We start from the raw sequence: 17578 nt of genomic DNA on the forward strand, positions 1-17578 counted from the left end.
ACAACTTTTTTTTTTTTTTTACTTTTTTTTTTTTTTAATAGCGTAACTATCTTACCACAAATGCATACTAAAAAGGACTTATCACAGAGTGATTCAAACAACAGCCTGTATAACTGACTTGACCTAAATGCCCTTGTATTTTGCTCACATAAGATCATTTTAGGGACTGGTTCTCAAAATAATCCCATTTACTTTTAACAAAAAAAAGCTGACTTTTTCAGCTGACTTAAAGCTGAAACTTGAGACCCCGAGGAAATGCTATTTAGAAAACAGAAGAGAAAAAGAATATATCAGGATGCACTGACATGTGATATGAAAATAACCTCGAGATAATCCTTTTCTAGCATTACTGGTAGCTGGGAGCAGATCAGGTAGCTGACCAGAGAGAGTAGGGATGAGGGAGCAGCAATTTGGAAACACTCATGTTTAGGTGAAATGCATTAAAAAACCCCACCGTCTTTGTTATCATGTACAGCCCTTTCCATGAACCTCCGTGCATGACAGCCCTGACATCGGCCGCTTTTGCACATCTGCATCACGAGAGCTGGCCTCGTCTATCCCAGTCCACCAAAGAGCAATGAAGAAAGCAAACCCCCCCGGGTCAGGGGATGGAAAGGCAAGTGATCTGTGGTCTAAAAGCACACTGGGAAAGGATTCTGGTTTCTTTTATTGCAAATACTTGAGTCTCATGATCCTTACTAACCAGCCTAACTACAGCCACAGTGGAGCTGAACCTGCTGAGATACAGTCAGAGCAGGTCACCCTGTGGAAAGCTGCAGCGGTGGCGGGGACAACGGCTGAAGACATTACGTTATTCCTGCTTTAGGCACAATCTCATGCAGTGCTTTGCATAACAAAATCCTTATGCTCCGGATGAACAATTTGATTTGTCACGCTGTAAAAGATCCGTTGCTCTGAATGAGTCAAGTGCGCTGACTTCACCGGGCTGTGACATACCAATGCAGAAGTCTGCGCGGGCAATGACGTGCGCACACACTTCTTGGAATGACTTTGCCAACATTATGGCGTAACAAAGCAGCACTCGCATGCAGCTGCCCCATCAGAGTATCCTCCCTATAACATCCAGGAAAGAACACGATCTTGCACCTTGTATACATCTCTTCTAGTTTGCGTTTATGCAGATTGTTGTTGCTGCTGCCTTGCGGGATGTCACCCTGCCTTTCATTGCATTGCAGGTAAGGAGTCATGTGCGGAGCTGGCAGGATCCTTTATTTTTTCGTAACTCATTTTGTAAGGTTAAAGTGAGAGAACCTCAAACATACATTCGTATTGGATTGGGCAGAGGAATGCAGCGCGCAGAGTTAATTAGCGATCCAGCTATCATATAGCTTTGTAGCTGTCATTTCTTAGAATGAAAAGGAATATAATGATATATCGTAAAGATTATGAAGGAAGATTGGTACGTATCAGGGATATTACTTTAACTGAAAAAGCATCAGAAAAATGTCCTAGTTTCTGTGTAGTTCCAAAGCTCAGTATATGGAACAAAACATCCAAGGGAATTAATTACGTTTTTGTTGAGGTTTTTTGTGAGCTTTTTAAATCCCAAGGAAATCTACGTGCAGGAGGGTATCAGTCATCTATACACAGAACCACATAAAGTATCATTGGAGACCCCTCCAAATACATTGACTTTTTAACCAGCGGCAGCGTATCAATATTTTAACCACTGACAACAAAATGTAGCCTTCATTATAAAGTATTTTCCTGTGGGTAACTAAACCACTGTGTATCAGGGAAAATAAATAGTTGCCTCTCCACATCTTCTGCCTATGCAGAAAGTGAACTCCTCACATCACTCTGGCAGAAGGGCATTGGTAAGAAATTTAATGTATTGCTCCCTCCTCCCACCAGCAGCTGTCTTATCTAGCCCCATTTTGCATTATCTGAGCTTTCTTTCTTTCTTTTAACTCCATGATGGGAAGACTCCTGAGCTTTCCAGGCCAGGACTGTGCTCATTTCCAGCCTAGCATTTATTCGTGGCTGGGCTATACCCCTTTGTCCCTATGCCAACATCATAATTTGATTAAATATCTCTTCTACCTGGCATTTATCTCATAGCAACCACCTTCCAGCCCAGCTATCATTTAGCTAGACTAAACAAACAAAGGTTTTTGGGGGCATGTCTCCAAGGGCTCGAGAAGTGCCACCGATATGCTGGATCCCCCCTAACTGGACCCCAGTGAGCTGGTATGTTCAAGCACTGGGCTGCTCCAAGTCAGGCACAGAAACAAGCTCCCATCCCAGAAGATCTTATGGGCAGAACATATAATAGTATACCTTGAACTACGAAGTCATGGTTTTTTTTTCTTTCCTCCACCTCCTATCTGGTTGGTTTATTCTGAGCATCCTTTTTAATGTAGCCATTCAGCCAGCTGGGTGTGAAGTCCATTCCTGCAAGTCTCTCGGCACACAACTGGCACACAACTATTAGCACCGTTGACTTGGAAAGGAAGCTAGGCACCGTCTACCCTAAAGGCCCTGAGATCTTCCACTGGTTTGTTTCGTTAATTTGTTCTCTTGAAAAAGAGAGGCTTAATTATAAGCTTATTTTTGTTTATACTTCTACTTACATTAAACTAAAGGAATGCGTTTCGTTCAGCCCAAGGTAGTTTTGCTCCTAACTGTTCTTCTAGAATATCTTAAATTACTTATCAACACCAAAGCTAAACCAGTTCCACTGCTTGCCAGTTTGGTGTTTCTCCAGTGCAGAAAACTGCCATCTCCCATACAGAAATCACCTGAGCTCTGCGTGATTAGTAGCATTTTTTATGATCTATATCTAGAGAGTTTAAAGTACACCATAATGATACAACTCCCCAGCAGTATTTATATCCCAAGTAGCACTGCAGAGTCTCTGTTGCAACTGGTCCAGCCCTGGGAATCTAAAACAAATTCCCCAAAGTATCTCAGGAGAACCTCTTTCATGATCATACTCAAAAGTGAGTTAGACCTAAAGATTCAGGCTTATCCAGCCTGGCCCTCCTTACGCCCATGCAGTCCTTTTCATCATGAACACAAAATGTTACCCACTGCTTTTTTTTTTTCTTTGCCAATAGCTCTTTCTCTTCTGAACTGCTCTTTCTTCTCCACACCTGTGCCCCACTCGTAATTGCTATTCCACCGTGTTTTTCTTACCCTACATCATTTGGTTTCACAGCTTGTGGAAGAAATACATGTTCTTCCATTTTACTGCTCAGCCCCCAGTCATTATTATACAAGAAATCCCTCCTCCTCACCACACCTTGTTCACAACCTGGATTAGGAGCACTCCTTTCATTACACTGCCAATAACAATGCGGTGTTATTTTCCTTTCCTGAAAGCCATTAATCCATTAATCTGAGCTACTTAGGGGCATTAGAAATGGAAAAGCAGCTCAGTTCTCTTCTGAATTTGCTGCAAATGTTGGCTTTTTAAACCCGTCACCCTCAGCTTGTGGCTGTCCTGGAAGCATGGTGGCAACGCGGAGTTACCATACGGTGCAGCAGCCTAAATGACAAGGGTGAGCATTGCATCTCCACCATGCACTGCATGTCACGTGTGACTTTGTCACCTGTGAATGGGACTCGTGTTGCTAGCAGGGTGTTCCCACAGGTATAATTGCACCTCTGGGCTTGCCACCTTCTCAGGCCCCTGAGCAGTGTGCCTCTGCTCCAGACGCCTGGGGTGGGACGCTCACCAAAACCCGTGATGGGATGCAGTGCACTTCAAAATGCCCAGGAGAAGCAGAGGACGGGCCTAAAAGCCCGTGGTGGTAAGGAATACGACACATCTCAAGGACTGGGGTAGGGTGAAGGGACAACTGTGATGACTCAGTGCAGCTACATCCAGGTGGGCAGAGACCTCAGGTGGGAAGGGAGAGGGTAGGCTGGGACTTGGCCACGCGGTTCTCCTTCCCACCATTTCTGTGAGGTGTGGTTCAGCCTTGGCTGAAGATGATGCCAAACAGCTGATATTTCTCCTCCTTCCCAGAGATGGAGGGCAGGAGAAGTCTTCCCCAGGGTGCCCTCTGAAGATGCCCAAGCCACCTCTCAAACATGACCTCCCGGCTGGCTTGCCATATCCTCCTAAACTTTAGGAGGCACCACAGCCTAGAGTTGGAGGTTTACAGTTTTAATATAGGGCAAGTTAGGGCATAAACCCAGCTCTGAGCTGGATTTACATGTGATGTGAAAATCAGTCATTTGTTCCTGGGTCATTGACTTTCCTCTGGCACGCATTAATCACGTGAGGGGATTTTTTTGTTGTTGTTGATCTATCAGCTTTCTCAAGGGGATGGTGGGTTTTTGTTTGTTTGAAGTCAATAAGCACAGTCCACTTGGCAGAGATCGTAAGACCGCAATGCAAAACCAGCAACAAGACTTTGCACCTATCTGTTTTTTTACAAGTTTTTCCAGAGACTATTCTTATCCTTGAAAATGACCCAAACAGGACAAGGATTGAGGCTTATTTTTACTTAGGATGGAGAGCCCTACTGCAATCTTATTTTATAAACAAACTGTATTAACCTGTTTCCCAACACAGTGAGTCAGGAACATTTGGTGCCCAGTAAATTCAGATTTCAAGGCTATGTCAAAATGCACAAAGGGGAACCCTGGAAAAAACAATCGCTGCTGTGACAAGCTCCTGAATGGGAAAGTACCTGTTTAATCACATGCTCTTTCAACATCTCTGAATCAAGCAAGGTAGGACCCGACACAGGCTTCTATAACTACGTCATGAACTTGCCTGTTCATGTCAAACTAAAGTAGACTGTGTTTATTACAAAATAATCTGCAACTGATTTGTCTCTGAAGGTCAGAGCAAAGGCCAGGCAAAGGTGAAATGAGATACAAATGCTGCTGAGCTAAGTCAGATGACGACTCTCAGAACATGCCTCCTATCACCATGTGGACTGAGATCCACTTATCAGTCAACCCAGCATGAATCACAGCAACATCCTCAGAGACACAAGGCATTTGATGCGCCAAATATTTATAACACCCAGTTATTTGCACCCAGTGCAGTCAGCAAACTCCCTTTGGAAGATGGCAGCCCTGCCAACAGGAAGGGAATTGCTCATTTTAGAGTTCTGAATGAAGCCCTAAAGATACCGTAGTACCCATCTGTGCAAACCATACAGCCTCCTGCCTTAACACTACGGCCACTAACACACACCATCCAGATAACCCAGCTTTCTCCACCGTCGTAATCTTCTCTTAGCATGTCCGTACCTCTAGGATGCTATCGCTTTTCTGCACCATCCTTACAGGAGAACCATTACAGAATTTGTTGTGGCTTTTTGCCAGCTGCTGCAGAAGGGTGGGTGCTGTTTTTACTCACGAGCCATGAGCTGGCGTTTTGGAGATGATGGTACTTTAACTGCTTACAGTTGTGAAATGACAAAATTTCTCTTACAAAACGCCTGGCCCCAAACCAGCAAACAAGGTGGACTTCTAAAGCCTTTATAGGGGGCAAATTCCTGCCTTTGTTAGAAGCTGCTTCTGACCCACCACAAGCAGGAGCAGGCAGCGCTTGCTCTTCACAACACAAAGAAAGATATTTTTTAAAAAAATCTTAAATTCTGCCAAAGTTAATTCAGCTGCCAGAAAAGATCTCATCATACAATATACAAATAACCTTTTCACTTCTCTTTCCCTTTTGTAAACCAACTCTGAAACCTGCTTTGGGATTTACCTTTTCACTGTAACTTGGTTTTATTTGTTTTGGTGTAGAAGCCCAGGAACATTACTCAATAAGAAGTCAGTTATTACTTACTATTACAACAGAGAAACTAGCTGAAAGGCCTGGCAATGTATGTATTAAATAATTTGAACCTTAGACAGTTCAGCCAGGCATTTATCGCATGAATCATGTTTTTCAGATTAGCATACTTTGCTGCCACTCCTCCTCCTTCGTGACAGAAGGACAGTCCCTAAATCATATGACTGGACACAAAAGATTGCACACTGCAAAACACTCCTACTTTCCACAGACCCGGGACGAACACATCAAGACAGAACTCAAAGCCAACCAGAGAAGAACCAAAATGAACCTTCTTCCCTCCTTCTCTACAGAGACATGGGCCCTTTTGCTTATTTTCGTAGTCCTCCTGGTAGCGTGAGTAAAATATTCTTTATTAGTTCTTTGCTCATGCTGTTTTCCTGTTCTTGCCCTTGTTCCTTTTCATGCAACTAATCTGCCGAAGACAGGTAGGTGTGATTTCCAGATTCCAGCCTCTACCAAGGCTCTAGGAAGTAGCAGAGGAGTCTGAAGACCATACAGATGCGTGGTCTTGCTCCAAGGTTGGGAGCGTTCCCATGCACTGTTACGATCTTGCTGCTAAGCATCAAAGCGATAATTGAATAATAATGGTGCCAGGCATTCGTTAGCAGCAGATTCGTGATCCGTTAGGTTATTTTCCACAGAAATACAGTCTAAGGAAGGCTGTGTCTCCCTGACCGAGGCTGCCCCATGGAGGGGAGGAGGCAGCAGATGACCATACTGCATGACCTGCAAAGGTGGAGAACAGCAGAAAGGCACCAGAAAAAGAGCATTCTTAGGATCGGTTCTCACTCTTCCTGACTCCTTCTGCAGTGCTCAGGTAAAATGCTCCGTGCATGGGCACCTGGACCAGGAGGGACACTTTGCAGAAGTTAGATTTGCCACGTGCCGGCAGGGACAGCATCCCATGCCCATCCCCACAGCCCACCCTTACAGGGGGAAGAAATGAAGCCCAGAGCAAGGTCAGCTCTCTGTCCCTGGCTTTTCACACAGACTCCATCAGGTAGAATTGTACCCCAATGCTTCAGAGGGGCCGCACTAGTGAGAAAATGCTTTCGGCCGCTTTGCTGATGCTGTTCGGCACTGCAGCGTAGCAGGGCTGCCTGAAAACCCCCTTCTGCTGGGACATACAGCATCGCTGCTGGCAGCCCCTGCCAACAAGGCTGGACTGACAAACTTTGTAGTGTTGACAAGCCCTTAGGCAGAGACAGCATGTTGCTAGCCATAAACCTTAATGATTAATGTGGTGCACACGAGCACAATCCATTTGTCTGCCCTGGCAATGCTCCAACCACAGCAGTTCAGTAAGCTCTGAAACTTTTAGCCCTTTTTTTTTTTTTTTTTAAACTTTTTCCTGTGATTTGGATCACTTAAAAGCCTGTTTGGGGCAGACTCTTCAAAAAACCCCCAAGCCCCACCCTTATTATTGACCTAAACCCTCATATTTCAATAACTGTGTGGCCATCTAAGGTTGCTGCTTACCACACTCCCACCTTCTGCAGCCACTTGCAATTTTCTTGTGGCAAAAGGGACGAAGCCCAGATCTTTGTGCTCTGATATCTGGGCTAATTTCACTGCCCATTAGTACAGGGACGTTGTTCAGATGCTTCTTGTCCATCTGCGGCAACACTGTTCCAGTTCACGCATGAAGGAATATCAGGCATTGCTGGTACATGTCCATGGTGAGAAGAAGTAATGATTATTCTTTGGCTTTACACTGAATGGTCCTTCTCAGCCTGTAGAAAACTGTCACATTTTAGTTGTAAGAGCATTAGACTGTGTTTTTCTGGGCATGTTTCAAATGGATTAAGCCTAGCCTATGTTCCTATAGAGTTTCTGAGCTTTGTAACCAGCCCAACCTGGCATTTCCTCGTCCTCCTGCAGCCCCGGCTGCCTATAAACATTACAAATGAGAATCCACAAACATATTATACCTAGGTACTGAATTAAACTTTGACAGAAAAGGTTAAACATTGACAAACTGAGCTCTGCGAAACCTTTCTGCACCTGCCGACACCCCGTTCCCTGGTTTTTGCCTGCTCTGTTTGGACCGTAAGATGAGGTCTGCTTCTGTGCTCTGGTAGAACCTGTGCTGGGGGGACTGATCTCCTTTGGGGTCCCCCAGATTTGGAAAAATATTACTAATTGCAAGGGAAACCCCCCTAAGTCTCAGCCTAGACTCTAGCTTTTCAGGAAAGCATCCCCAAGATGCTGGCTGAGCGGCTGCTGCCACGTGGCTCCAAAGAGGATCTCTGACAGCATCCCTCTGCCAAACCTTTGCAGTTTTACATCCCTTCTGCAATGAACCGCTCACTTGGGAAGCTGCAGCTACTAACTAAAAACAAATATTTTGAGGAGCTCTTTCAACACAGCCAAAGACAAGCTTCAAAGGGCTGCAGCCCAGGCCCTTGTTGAGAAACAGAAGGCCCTGAGGTAGAAGTAATAACTTTACAGCTGCCAAAAAGGGTGCTTCAGAGGAAAGAAATCTGCAAAGCTGTCAATAAAATCTAAAGAGACAACCATCAAGACAAGAATTCCTGACACACCACTGAGCTAACGCTGGGCTAAGGGGAGGGAGAACAATAAATGAAATTAAAGCGCAGCTTGACAAAAGCCATGTTTGGGACATCACTTCTGGCACTGCTTTGATTTCTCTTCAATAAAAACGTGTAAGCTTGGTGTTCCTTCTTCCAGCTCCCTTTTCTGCCTCTCCTTTGGTTGGCAACGAGCTCCTCTCTTGACTTTTGCTAAAGGCTTTAAGGTCCCGTTTCCACCAGAGCACCTATGCCTTTAGGAGACAGCTGCTTTTACATCAAAGTGATCTCTCTGAAGCTCTGTGTAGCAGCAGTGAGCCTTATCATGTTTATTAAGTAGTTTTTACAGGGCAATTTTCTTTTGGGCCATTTTTTTCCAGCTCCTGGATCAACCTGCTCTACTTAGAGCCAGAGGGACATTGCTGCAGTCTCCAGATTTAGGAGAGCTCGCAGCCCCAATGCCACGGTGATGTAGCACTCTGTTGTCTTTTCTGTCCCACAGATATGGGACCTGGCCATTTGGTTTGTTCAAGAAGTTGGGTATTCCTGGGCCAAGACCTCTGCCTTTCTTTGGGACCTGCCTGGAATATCGCAGAGTAAGTGACTGAAGCCTTCCTGGCTCCAGAAATATCCGCCTTTGCTCATACAGCTGTAGCTAAACAGATACATGGCGATGATAAGTTATCTCCGAATGCCAAGCTCTGCTCTAAAGCAGAGGTTGTGCAGAGGCCAGCGTCGGATAAGGGCTCGGTAGCACAGACCATGGGCCCTTGCCTTTACAGCATCTCCAAACAAGCACTCGTGGGTGGCTGATTTACAGCTGCCCTTTGCCAGCGTCCTGGCAAACAGCTCATTCACAAGTGCGACGTACATTTATGCTGTCCTTCGTGATGTTTTTGGAGAGGAGGAGAACTCGGAAGGCAGCTCTGAACATCAGTTTACAGATATGCCTCCCAGCCCATCATCTCCAACATCATCCCCTCTGCTGCATCCTCTGAGATAATTTTTAAATTGCTTTCCACAGGGTTTCTTGGAGTTTGACACTGAATGTTTCCAGAAATATGGGAAAGTCTGGGGGTGAGTATGAACCACTGATCTCTTCTTAAGGTAAAACTAGAAACCCTACAAAGGGGAGAAAAAATTCATTAGCAAAGCTCCCTTTTCTCCACCTGCAGCCCTGACAGTCCCAGCACGAGGAGTACGGCAATGATGGGGTGCTCGTGGTGGCTTACACTAAAGCCTGATGATTGCAGGGCTGTGCCGCTGTCATGTTATATGGAAATTGCTTTGACCTGTACTGTGAAAGCTGTTTTAAAGCTGATAACAAAAGGCCCTCACCTGCCTCTAACAAAATCAGCAGCCAAACTACTATTTACTTAAGGGAGACTCTGGAACCAGGAGGTCGGGTTCCCCTGGTTTACCAACAGCGGAGGAGCGTGAGTGGCTCCCCATACTGCGTGAAGAAGCAGACCCAAAGTCTGCCAGCTTCCTCGTGCTGCTGATCCTTACCCGCTGCGGTGGGAGCTGGTGCAGCAATCGTTGCTCTGCTCCGGACATCTCCGATGGCTTTTATTGCTGCTGTTATAACTTGGGCTGCAAACTTGCATATCCTCTATAATGCATCCATTGGTCCCTATAGCAACTTTAAAAAAATAGAGTCTGGAAAATATATCGTTACATAAATGGGGAAAGTCCATAAATCCACTTAATCTACATCTGTTCTAGGAAAGCATTCAGAACTGGCAGCTTAAAAAGAGGAAAACAAGGATTGAGTTTCATCTCCAAGGATATTTCAGTGCTGTCAGCCCAAGTCTCCAGACACACAATTCAAGAGCCTGAAAGGGGTCGAACAAGTTTCCTTCTAATACTATAATGTGTTTAAGTGCCCGGAAAAACACAGAGAGTCAGGGGAGAAAGTGAAGACAGTTGCTTCATTTAGTATCTGGTCCTTTGAGGGACTGAGCCCTGCTCGTTTCCCAGTGAATTTGGAAGGTGTTTAGCCCCCTTTATCATTTACAAAACGAGATGGGACAAGGCCTGGGAGTCCTTGTCCATCTCTGCTTTCTACATTTCTGTACTTAGGCATCTGCAGAGCAGCAAGGCTGATGACAGAGGAGCATTTGTTTAACACATTTTGTTTCATGGGCATCAGCCAAGCCTTGCACTTCAGCTACCTGGGATTGTTTGTCTCCTCTTCTCCCCCCACCAGGATTTACGATGGCAGGCAACCTGTGGTGGCTGTCATGGACCCCCAGATCATTAAATCTGTGCTGGTTAAAGAGTGTTACTCCACCTTTACCAACCGGAGGGTAAGAGCAGAAGCATCGTGATGCACCACAGAGTCCGAAAAACAAAGTACGGGAGGAGATAAGCATGCCAAGCATGTAGCAGGGTTCCCATAGGGGACGAGTGACTACACTATAGAGATTACTGTAAATGGCCACTGTATGTCACTGTTCCCCTGTCTTACAGCCTGGGGACTGCATAGCCAGGCTGACAGAGGAAGCTGTTTGCCTGCACATCAAACACATTCTGCTCTCACACCTATATATATATATATGGATGAATTTGAGTCTGTGTGAGCATGCAGGAATCTGTAAGGGTCCCGCCACCAGCTGGGATGCAGGCTCTGGGTGGCACAGTTAGGTGCGGGTACACACACACATACAGGTGTTGGGCTTTTGGGTTACTTGTTCTGGATATGGAAACGGCATCTCACAGCTGGTTTATGGCAGGAAAGGGGATTATTATGTGTGTGTGTCTTGAGAGAGGCTTTAGGCTCTGCCTTAGCCTGCTGCCGGTAGTAATGCCCCTGAAATAGCCTGGGCAGGGACTTGCATGCTACATTCCCGTCCTTGCAAGGAAGCCACTATCTTTTTTGGGGTTAACACCTTGCCTTTTTCCCCTCTAGCATGTAGAACTAGCAGGGGTGCTGAACAATGCTGTCTCATTAGCTGAAGACGAACAGTGGAAAAGGATTCGTACTGTGCTCTCTCCAACCTTCACCAGTGGGAAACTAAAGGAGGTAAAACACAGAGGAACAGGTACAAAGTAAATCAGAAAGTCAGTAGACAATGTTTTCAGGCTGAGATTGTCACAGGGGTCCGATTTCTTTAGTCACAGCCTGGCAACTAAGCTAGCCTGTTTAATTTATGCCTAATTTAAAATGAAAAAGGCTTAAAATAAAATCTTAGCAGAAAGGTCTTATTTGTAAATATTCATGAAACTCCCTGTAGTCTTTGTAAGCCTGTCTTAAAGGGGTAAAATGTACTATACTTAAGTGACCAATCTCTGGTTTGTGTTACAGATGTTCCCTATAATGAAGCACTATGGGGAAGTTTTGGCAAAAAATGTTCAAAAGCAAGTGGAAAAGGACAACACTCTATCTGTAAAGGAGTAAGTAGCTGCTAGGAGCAGCAGGCTAAGCAGCAAACCTTGTTAGCAAGTGCTGCGGTTCATTCGTTACTGGCAACGCAGATCACTCACCGAGTAAACCAGACCTCTAAAATGAGGAACAGGGCTAGCTGCAAGCCTGGCTGGAAATTTGAAAGGGAAAATTTAAGCTGGAATGTCAGTGAAACTTCCTAGAGGCAGAGACCCGGAGAGAAGTCTTCTCAAGTGAATTAGATGGGGAGGAAAATGCTCCAGCACAGCTTTGTGAATCCACAGATCCAAGATAACCCCAAATTTCCCTGCATATACTCAGGATCTCTGTGTAGCACCTTCTTATGCCACAGGACAGTGGGGTTGCTGGCCTCTGCCCACCCACCCCAGAACTGTGGGATGCTCGTCCATCACTTTCCCGTTGCTGGGGAGAGCGGGGAAGGGAGGCTGTAGTGTGGCCCCGGGTGCGTCGTCCTCATCTGTGCCCTCCGCGTGGGCTCTGGAACAAAACCTGTGTATTTCATCCCCCATTTCAAAGCACAGATGCAGAAGGGGCAGCTGCACACCAGTAGTCACACACCAGCAAACCTCTCCCCTACCAAAAACCCCATAAGGAGAGGACTTGGACAGTTTGTAATATTATAGGGCTCTGCTGGGTTGAACAGGACCCTTTTCATGGCATGTTTGAAGCAAGGTGTGTTACCAGCCCTCCCCTAGAAGCTAGCATGCTCAAGAGCCACATGCTGTCCTTGTACTAACCCAATCATGTAGCTACATGCTGGTTTAAAATCCTCAGAAAAGCTGTCCGATTTCAAAACCCACGCAGGCTTGAAACCAAAAGCTCTCAAAATCTATCCCTTTCACTATAAGTGCTTTTCAGTTACCATATATCCAATTTCCTTTTCAAAACAAGGGCAGGAGGTCTTATGAGAATTTATATTTGAACGTCACATAGGCATTAGGAAAAAATGTATTCTCTTGGTCCAACTATTTAACCACAGTCTATCTTTTCCATCTTTCCTCAGCATCTTTGGAAGCTACAGCATGGACGTTGTCACCAGCACTTCATTCGGTGTGAACATCGACTCCATGAACAACCCCAAAGACCCCTTTGTCAGAGAGATGCAGAAGTTGGTCAAGTTTGACTTTTTTGACCCACTCTTCATCTTGACATGTAAATGACTTTTTTGTTGCAACATCATTCAGGTGTCAGAGTACTACTGAAGCGTGACTTTAGCAAGCATATCAGAGACTGGTGCAGCCTGTACATTAACCAATCAACTATTGCTTAGATAACTTCACTAGCTCGGATGGAAGTCCTAATGGCTCTTGTCTCATCATTTCCTCATTGTTAGCTTCATGCTAAAACTCTGGGAAGGAGATGGGTAAAAACTTCCTCCCCTTTTGGCATCCACAATGCAAGAAACGTACGAACATCGCAGCCAATATCCAAATAAGTGCTGGAAAATGATTCAAGGGTTGAAAAGCAAGTTCAGCTGTGAGGCTTGAAGAGAGTGGTGCTATCTGAAATGCATTTTCTGGAAAAGAGTGCTGAGTGGGGACTGTAATTAGATACAATTTCCTAGCAGTGCAACAGCTTACAGTGATGGTGATGGAGATGGACCTTAAATCACTTGCAGCCTTAAATTAAGATTAGATACCTTGCTAAAACACAGGGAAAGTTGTGATCTGTGCATAGAGGAGGTTCTGGTGCTGTAGATTTTAGGAATCACACACAGACATACAACTGGACATGCTGTAGATTTTGTCCATACAAATGGACATGCTGTAGATTTTGGGAATCACAAATGGACATAAAACGGCCCAGGCTTTGCCCAGGTAAAGAAATGGAGAGGAAATAATTTCTCAGTAGCATCGTTAATTCCTCAGTAACATCCATAGCTATCTTATATGAAGTAGAGTTTGTTTACGGTGTGCGATTTTATTCTCAATTTGTTTTTCAGTTGTATGTCCATTTGTTATTCCTCTTTTGGCCAAGATGAATGTAAGCTTCTTCCCCAGTGATGCTGTAGATTTCTTCATGAGATCCATCTCCAAAATTAAGCAGGATCGTGAAAAGGAGACTCACAAGGTAAGCAAGCGTGAATTTGCTAGCAATTGTGGCAGAAAATACACTGAAGTGAAATATAATTAGGGTGATGGTATCAAAGATGAAGCCAAAGGACAATGACTCAGCAAAACCCTGAATCTACTTAAGTGTAAACACTTGATTTTAATACTGTCAGAAAAGCCTCACCTGACCAGTCCTGGCAGAGAAGCAAGTGGACTTTGTACATCCATGGTGTGAAGCTAAATCCAGATAAAGGCTCAGTAGAATTGGACTAAGCTTGGGTTTGCAGTACTTGTAATAAGTCAAAGGAAAAGGCTCCCTGAAGAACATTAGGCAGAGGATGAGAGAGAGCAGAGTAAGCAGCACAAGGGCAGCAATACCATCTTTCAGGGTTGCGCCTTCCCCTCTCACTTTTCAAAAATTGAAGCTGCTTCGTGGCAAAATTCTCCCTTTTAGAGTTTGGATCCCTTTCCTGAAACTCATTCAAGACGCTGCTCTCCCACCCAATGGCTTCATGAAAAGGACAGATAGGTTTCCAAAATAAAAAGCAAGTGCAATGTTTTTCAATAAGGAAGTCATGTGCATTTTGGGTATGCCTTCAGTTTAAAAATTGTGCTTAGGCTATGAAATCTGCTTATCTGAGCCCTCCAAGGGACCTGTCACCAAAGAAACTTTCCTGCTTTTCTTCTCAGGGCAGAGTAGATTTTCTGCAGCTGATGATCGAATCCCAGAACTCAACCAGTCATGGAAGCAATGAAGCAAATCACTCATATAAGGGTAACAACATCAAATACTCATCACGGGAACAGGGGCCATGGGAGCAAGGAGTATATGGGGAGCTGTTTCCCAGAGAAAGGCTCGATGGGTCACCACCATTTCCACTGACGAGCTCCAGGCAGAAGTGTCTGTCCCTTGTTGCCAGCACCAGGGCTCAGGGGAATCCCCAAGGTCCTTTGCCAGGGAGTAGGACTGCCACGTCAATCATTTCTACCCAGGAAATCATCTGGCTCCTCTATGAAATTACTTTTTCCAGACAGATAGCGGAGTAGCTATAAATGTGGTATCAGAAAACAACTGCAACAAGCCTGCCTCAACCCCACCCGTTCCTACCTGTTCCTTGCTGAGACCATCACCCAATACTGGTTTTGCTCATCTCCCCACATCCTCTCTCCTCACAGCCCTGACCGACTCAGAGATCCTGTCGCAAGCATTCATCTTTATATTTGCTGGGTATGAGCCCACCAGCAACACACTCTGTTACCTGGCATATGAGCTTGCCACGCATCCCGACGTGCAGCAAAAACTGCTGGATGAAATTGATGCAGTTTTACCCAACAAGGTAAGGGAACGTTGAGTAACGGTGAAGACCCTCGGACCCTGCTGTCCTCCTTGTTCAGTCAAGACAAGGAGAAATCTTTAGCTCCTGAACACCGTCCCCCTGGGATCTTCCAACAGCTCCGAGACACGCACACTGAGACAACTCTGCCTTGTAGCGATTGTTTTTTGGCAGCCGAAACATGGCCACCCCACTGCACAAACCCGTTTGCCATACTCTGCGCCCACGCACAAGTGGATGTGGATTTCCAGGCATTTCCATCACTCGGGGATGGAAAATGAAACCAATTATGCATTTTCTACCTTCAGTGAGCCTGAGTCACAGCTGGGGCAGTAGGGGTTGGGGACACTCTGGTCTCAGCAGTCATTTTAGGACAATCCAGTCCTCACGCCAACATACCTGAACACGCTTTCTCCTGTCATCCTGCAGGCTCCTCTCACGTACGAAGCAATGATGCAATTGGAATATCTTGACATGACAGTGAGTGAAACCCTGCGGCTCTTCCCCCTTGGAGGACGGCTTGAGAGAGCCTGCAAGAGAGACGTAGAAATAAACGGAGTGACCATTCCCAAAGGAACCGTTGTTATAATCCCACCTTATACCCTGCACCGCAACCCTGAGTACTGGCCAAACCCAGAAGAGTTCAGACCAGAAAGGTATAAAAAGCATAATGAAAGGGAAGAAATATCATGCTGCTTTTCCCTCACATAGTAATTAAGTATTAATCTCTGATTAGCTTCCTAATGGTGTTCTTCCTATCTTTTTACAAACAATACCGATGAGAAATTGCAGGCTCATGGGAATGTCATTTTAAGAAGAAAATGAGCTTTGCACTTAAAGCAGGGTTTCAAACAGCATAATCTTATTGGGAGAATAACATTGATACCTCACAACATCTTGTACACAGTTTTTAGGCTTGCTGACAGAGTGGGTAGATGGTGAGTTTTTTGTAATTGCTATCCATCTTTTTGTATAATCTTCATTACTAAACCTGTTTCCATCACACAGGCTTTGCTACAAAATATACCAGAGTTGATCCTTCCAGAATTGCCTTCCCTCTTTGTTTTCAAGGAAGTGATAACTTTTCCCTAGTTGGTTATTTTTTATAATTGGTATCAACCCCTCATTTCCCAGCAAGACTGAAGCCATAGGCTGCTCCTAACAGACAGCCCCTGGTTTCTCTCTCACTAAATACAACAGATAGGAAATATCTGTCATTTTGGGAGAGCGTGTCTATTTTCACGTTGCTCCTAACTTCTACTCTGGATGGACAGAATTAAACTAAATGCTGAAGTGGGATCCTACCCCATCCTGGACGAGGGCTCTGACACAGCGCTCGATTGCTGGGGTGTGCTGAGATACCTTAGCAAAAAACCAAACAAGCCTCTGTAGGGCACCAGCAAGAGATCTCTGGATAAGTAATACAGATATGTAGCTTTTTGGGGTTTTGCTGCCTTCATTTTTTTCCCCAACCACGTCATTATCCAGGTTCAGCAAGGAAAACAAAGAGGCCATAGACCCATATACGTACCTGCCCTTTGGAGCTGGTCCCAGGAACTGCATCGGGATGCGATTTGCTCTCCTGACTCTGAAAGTTGCCATCGCTGTCCTATTGCAGCATTTCACCTTCCAGACCTGCAAAGAAACTCAGGTGAGGAGCACATTACATTTTGAAACTCGCATGCGAAGTTTCGCCTAGTTTCTCACCGTGCGTGCCAACGCCAGATGCTTTGCACTTTCAGGCACTATGGATCAAGTTATGTCCAAACCGTGGCCAAGTTTCTTTCCTTTAATATCTATTTATTTAATTTGTCTGTCTCCAAGCGTGTTTTTCCTCTTATTGTTGCAGATCCCTCTCAAGCTGAGTTCACAGGGACTCTTAAGACCAGAGAAACCGATTATTCTGAAGTTGGTCCCCCGGACCAACACCGCACCTGCAGAGGCGTAAAACCCAGCCACGTCTGCAGCAATTCTCTGACGTCTAATGAGTGCTGTGCTAACAAAGGGATCACACATCACAGGAAATCTCTCCTACACGTACAGACACAGAAGAGCAGCTCTAGTTAATTCTGGAAGCAATTACTACATATTTACTAATAAACATAGCTGTCAGAAATGTAATGTGGATCACTGGGCAGTGACAATACACAGTCCCCTTAATTTTGAATGCAGAAAACAAGAAATAAATCCAAATGAGAAGCTGATCATCCACTTACTTCTAAGGGGACTTCTCCATCTGGAGGGAAGGAATTACTGTCGCATCCAAGAGAAACAAGGTGTGATGGAAATTCAAATTGCCAGACCTTGCTGGGCAGGAAGGGGTGATGTTGTTCGTGGTGTATTGATGCTTGAAGTTTCATGTGTTATAATTGAGACGACTGGTGTGAGACTACATCCTAGTTACCAAACCTCTCTTGTGCCATGTGTTAATTAAACTAAAGTGTGTACAAATACTGTCATTAAAAATG

General features: G+C 45.1%; 1 protein-coding gene and 1 long non-coding RNA gene across 3 annotated transcripts; one reads left to right on the forward strand and one right to left on the reverse strand.

Moving 5' to 3' along the window:
• Window positions 1–1173: 1173 nt before the first annotated feature.
• LOC142416105 (cytochrome P450 3A9-like) lies at window positions 1174–17578 on the forward strand. Of its 2 annotated transcripts, XM_075515230.1 has the most exons (14): window positions 1174–1196; window positions 5997–6121; window positions 8822–8915; window positions 9344–9396; window positions 10529–10628; window positions 11231–11344; window positions 11627–11715; window positions 12729–12877; window positions 13668–13795; window positions 14467–14551; window positions 14953–15113; window positions 15540–15766; window positions 16599–16761; window positions 16960–17578. In XM_075515230.1, the coding sequence occupies exons 2-14, from the start codon at window positions 6051–6053 to the stop codon at window positions 17056–17058; spliced, it is 1533 nt and encodes a 510-aa protein (XP_075371345.1). In that variant the 5' UTR covers window positions 1174–1196; window positions 5997–6050; the 3' UTR covers window positions 17059–17578. The 2 variants fall into 2 exon arrangements, with proteins under 2 accessions (XP_075371345.1, XP_075371344.1); XM_075515229.1 differs by lacking the exon at window positions 1174–1196 and having other exon boundaries at window positions 5937–6121.
• Window positions 7251–16745, reverse strand: LOC142416106 (uncharacterized). Its single transcript, XR_012777634.1, has 3 exons — window positions 16642–16745; window positions 15510–15640; window positions 7251–7521 (listed from the first exon to the last, which is right to left on the reverse strand). It is a non-coding gene; the product is annotated as an uncharacterized LOC142416106 (long non-coding RNA).

This window comes from Mycteria americana, chromosome 12 (genome assembly GCF_035582795.1).
Source record: "Mycteria americana isolate JAX WOST 10 ecotype Jacksonville Zoo and Gardens chromosome 12, USCA_MyAme_1.0, whole genome shotgun sequence".
Lineage (NCBI taxonomy): Eukaryota > Metazoa > Chordata > Aves > Ciconiiformes > Ciconiidae > Mycteria > Mycteria americana.

What these genes read in the sequence shown, in the direction of transcription:
- LOC142416105 (XM_075515229.1), top strand. Translation starts at nt 5,946, where the DNA reads ATGACTGGACACAAAAGATTGCACACTGCAAAACACTCCTACTTTCCA. An exon ending in TTCGTAGTCCTCCTGGTAGC is followed by an intron (nt 6,122 to 8,821) that starts GTGAGTAAAATA and finishes TCTGTCCCACAG; the next exon opens with ATATGGGACCTGGCCATTTG. An exon ending in AGCAAATCACTCATATAAGG is followed by an intron (nt 14,552 to 14,952) that starts GTAACAACATCA and finishes CTCTCCTCACAG; the next exon opens with CCCTGACCGACTCAGAGATC.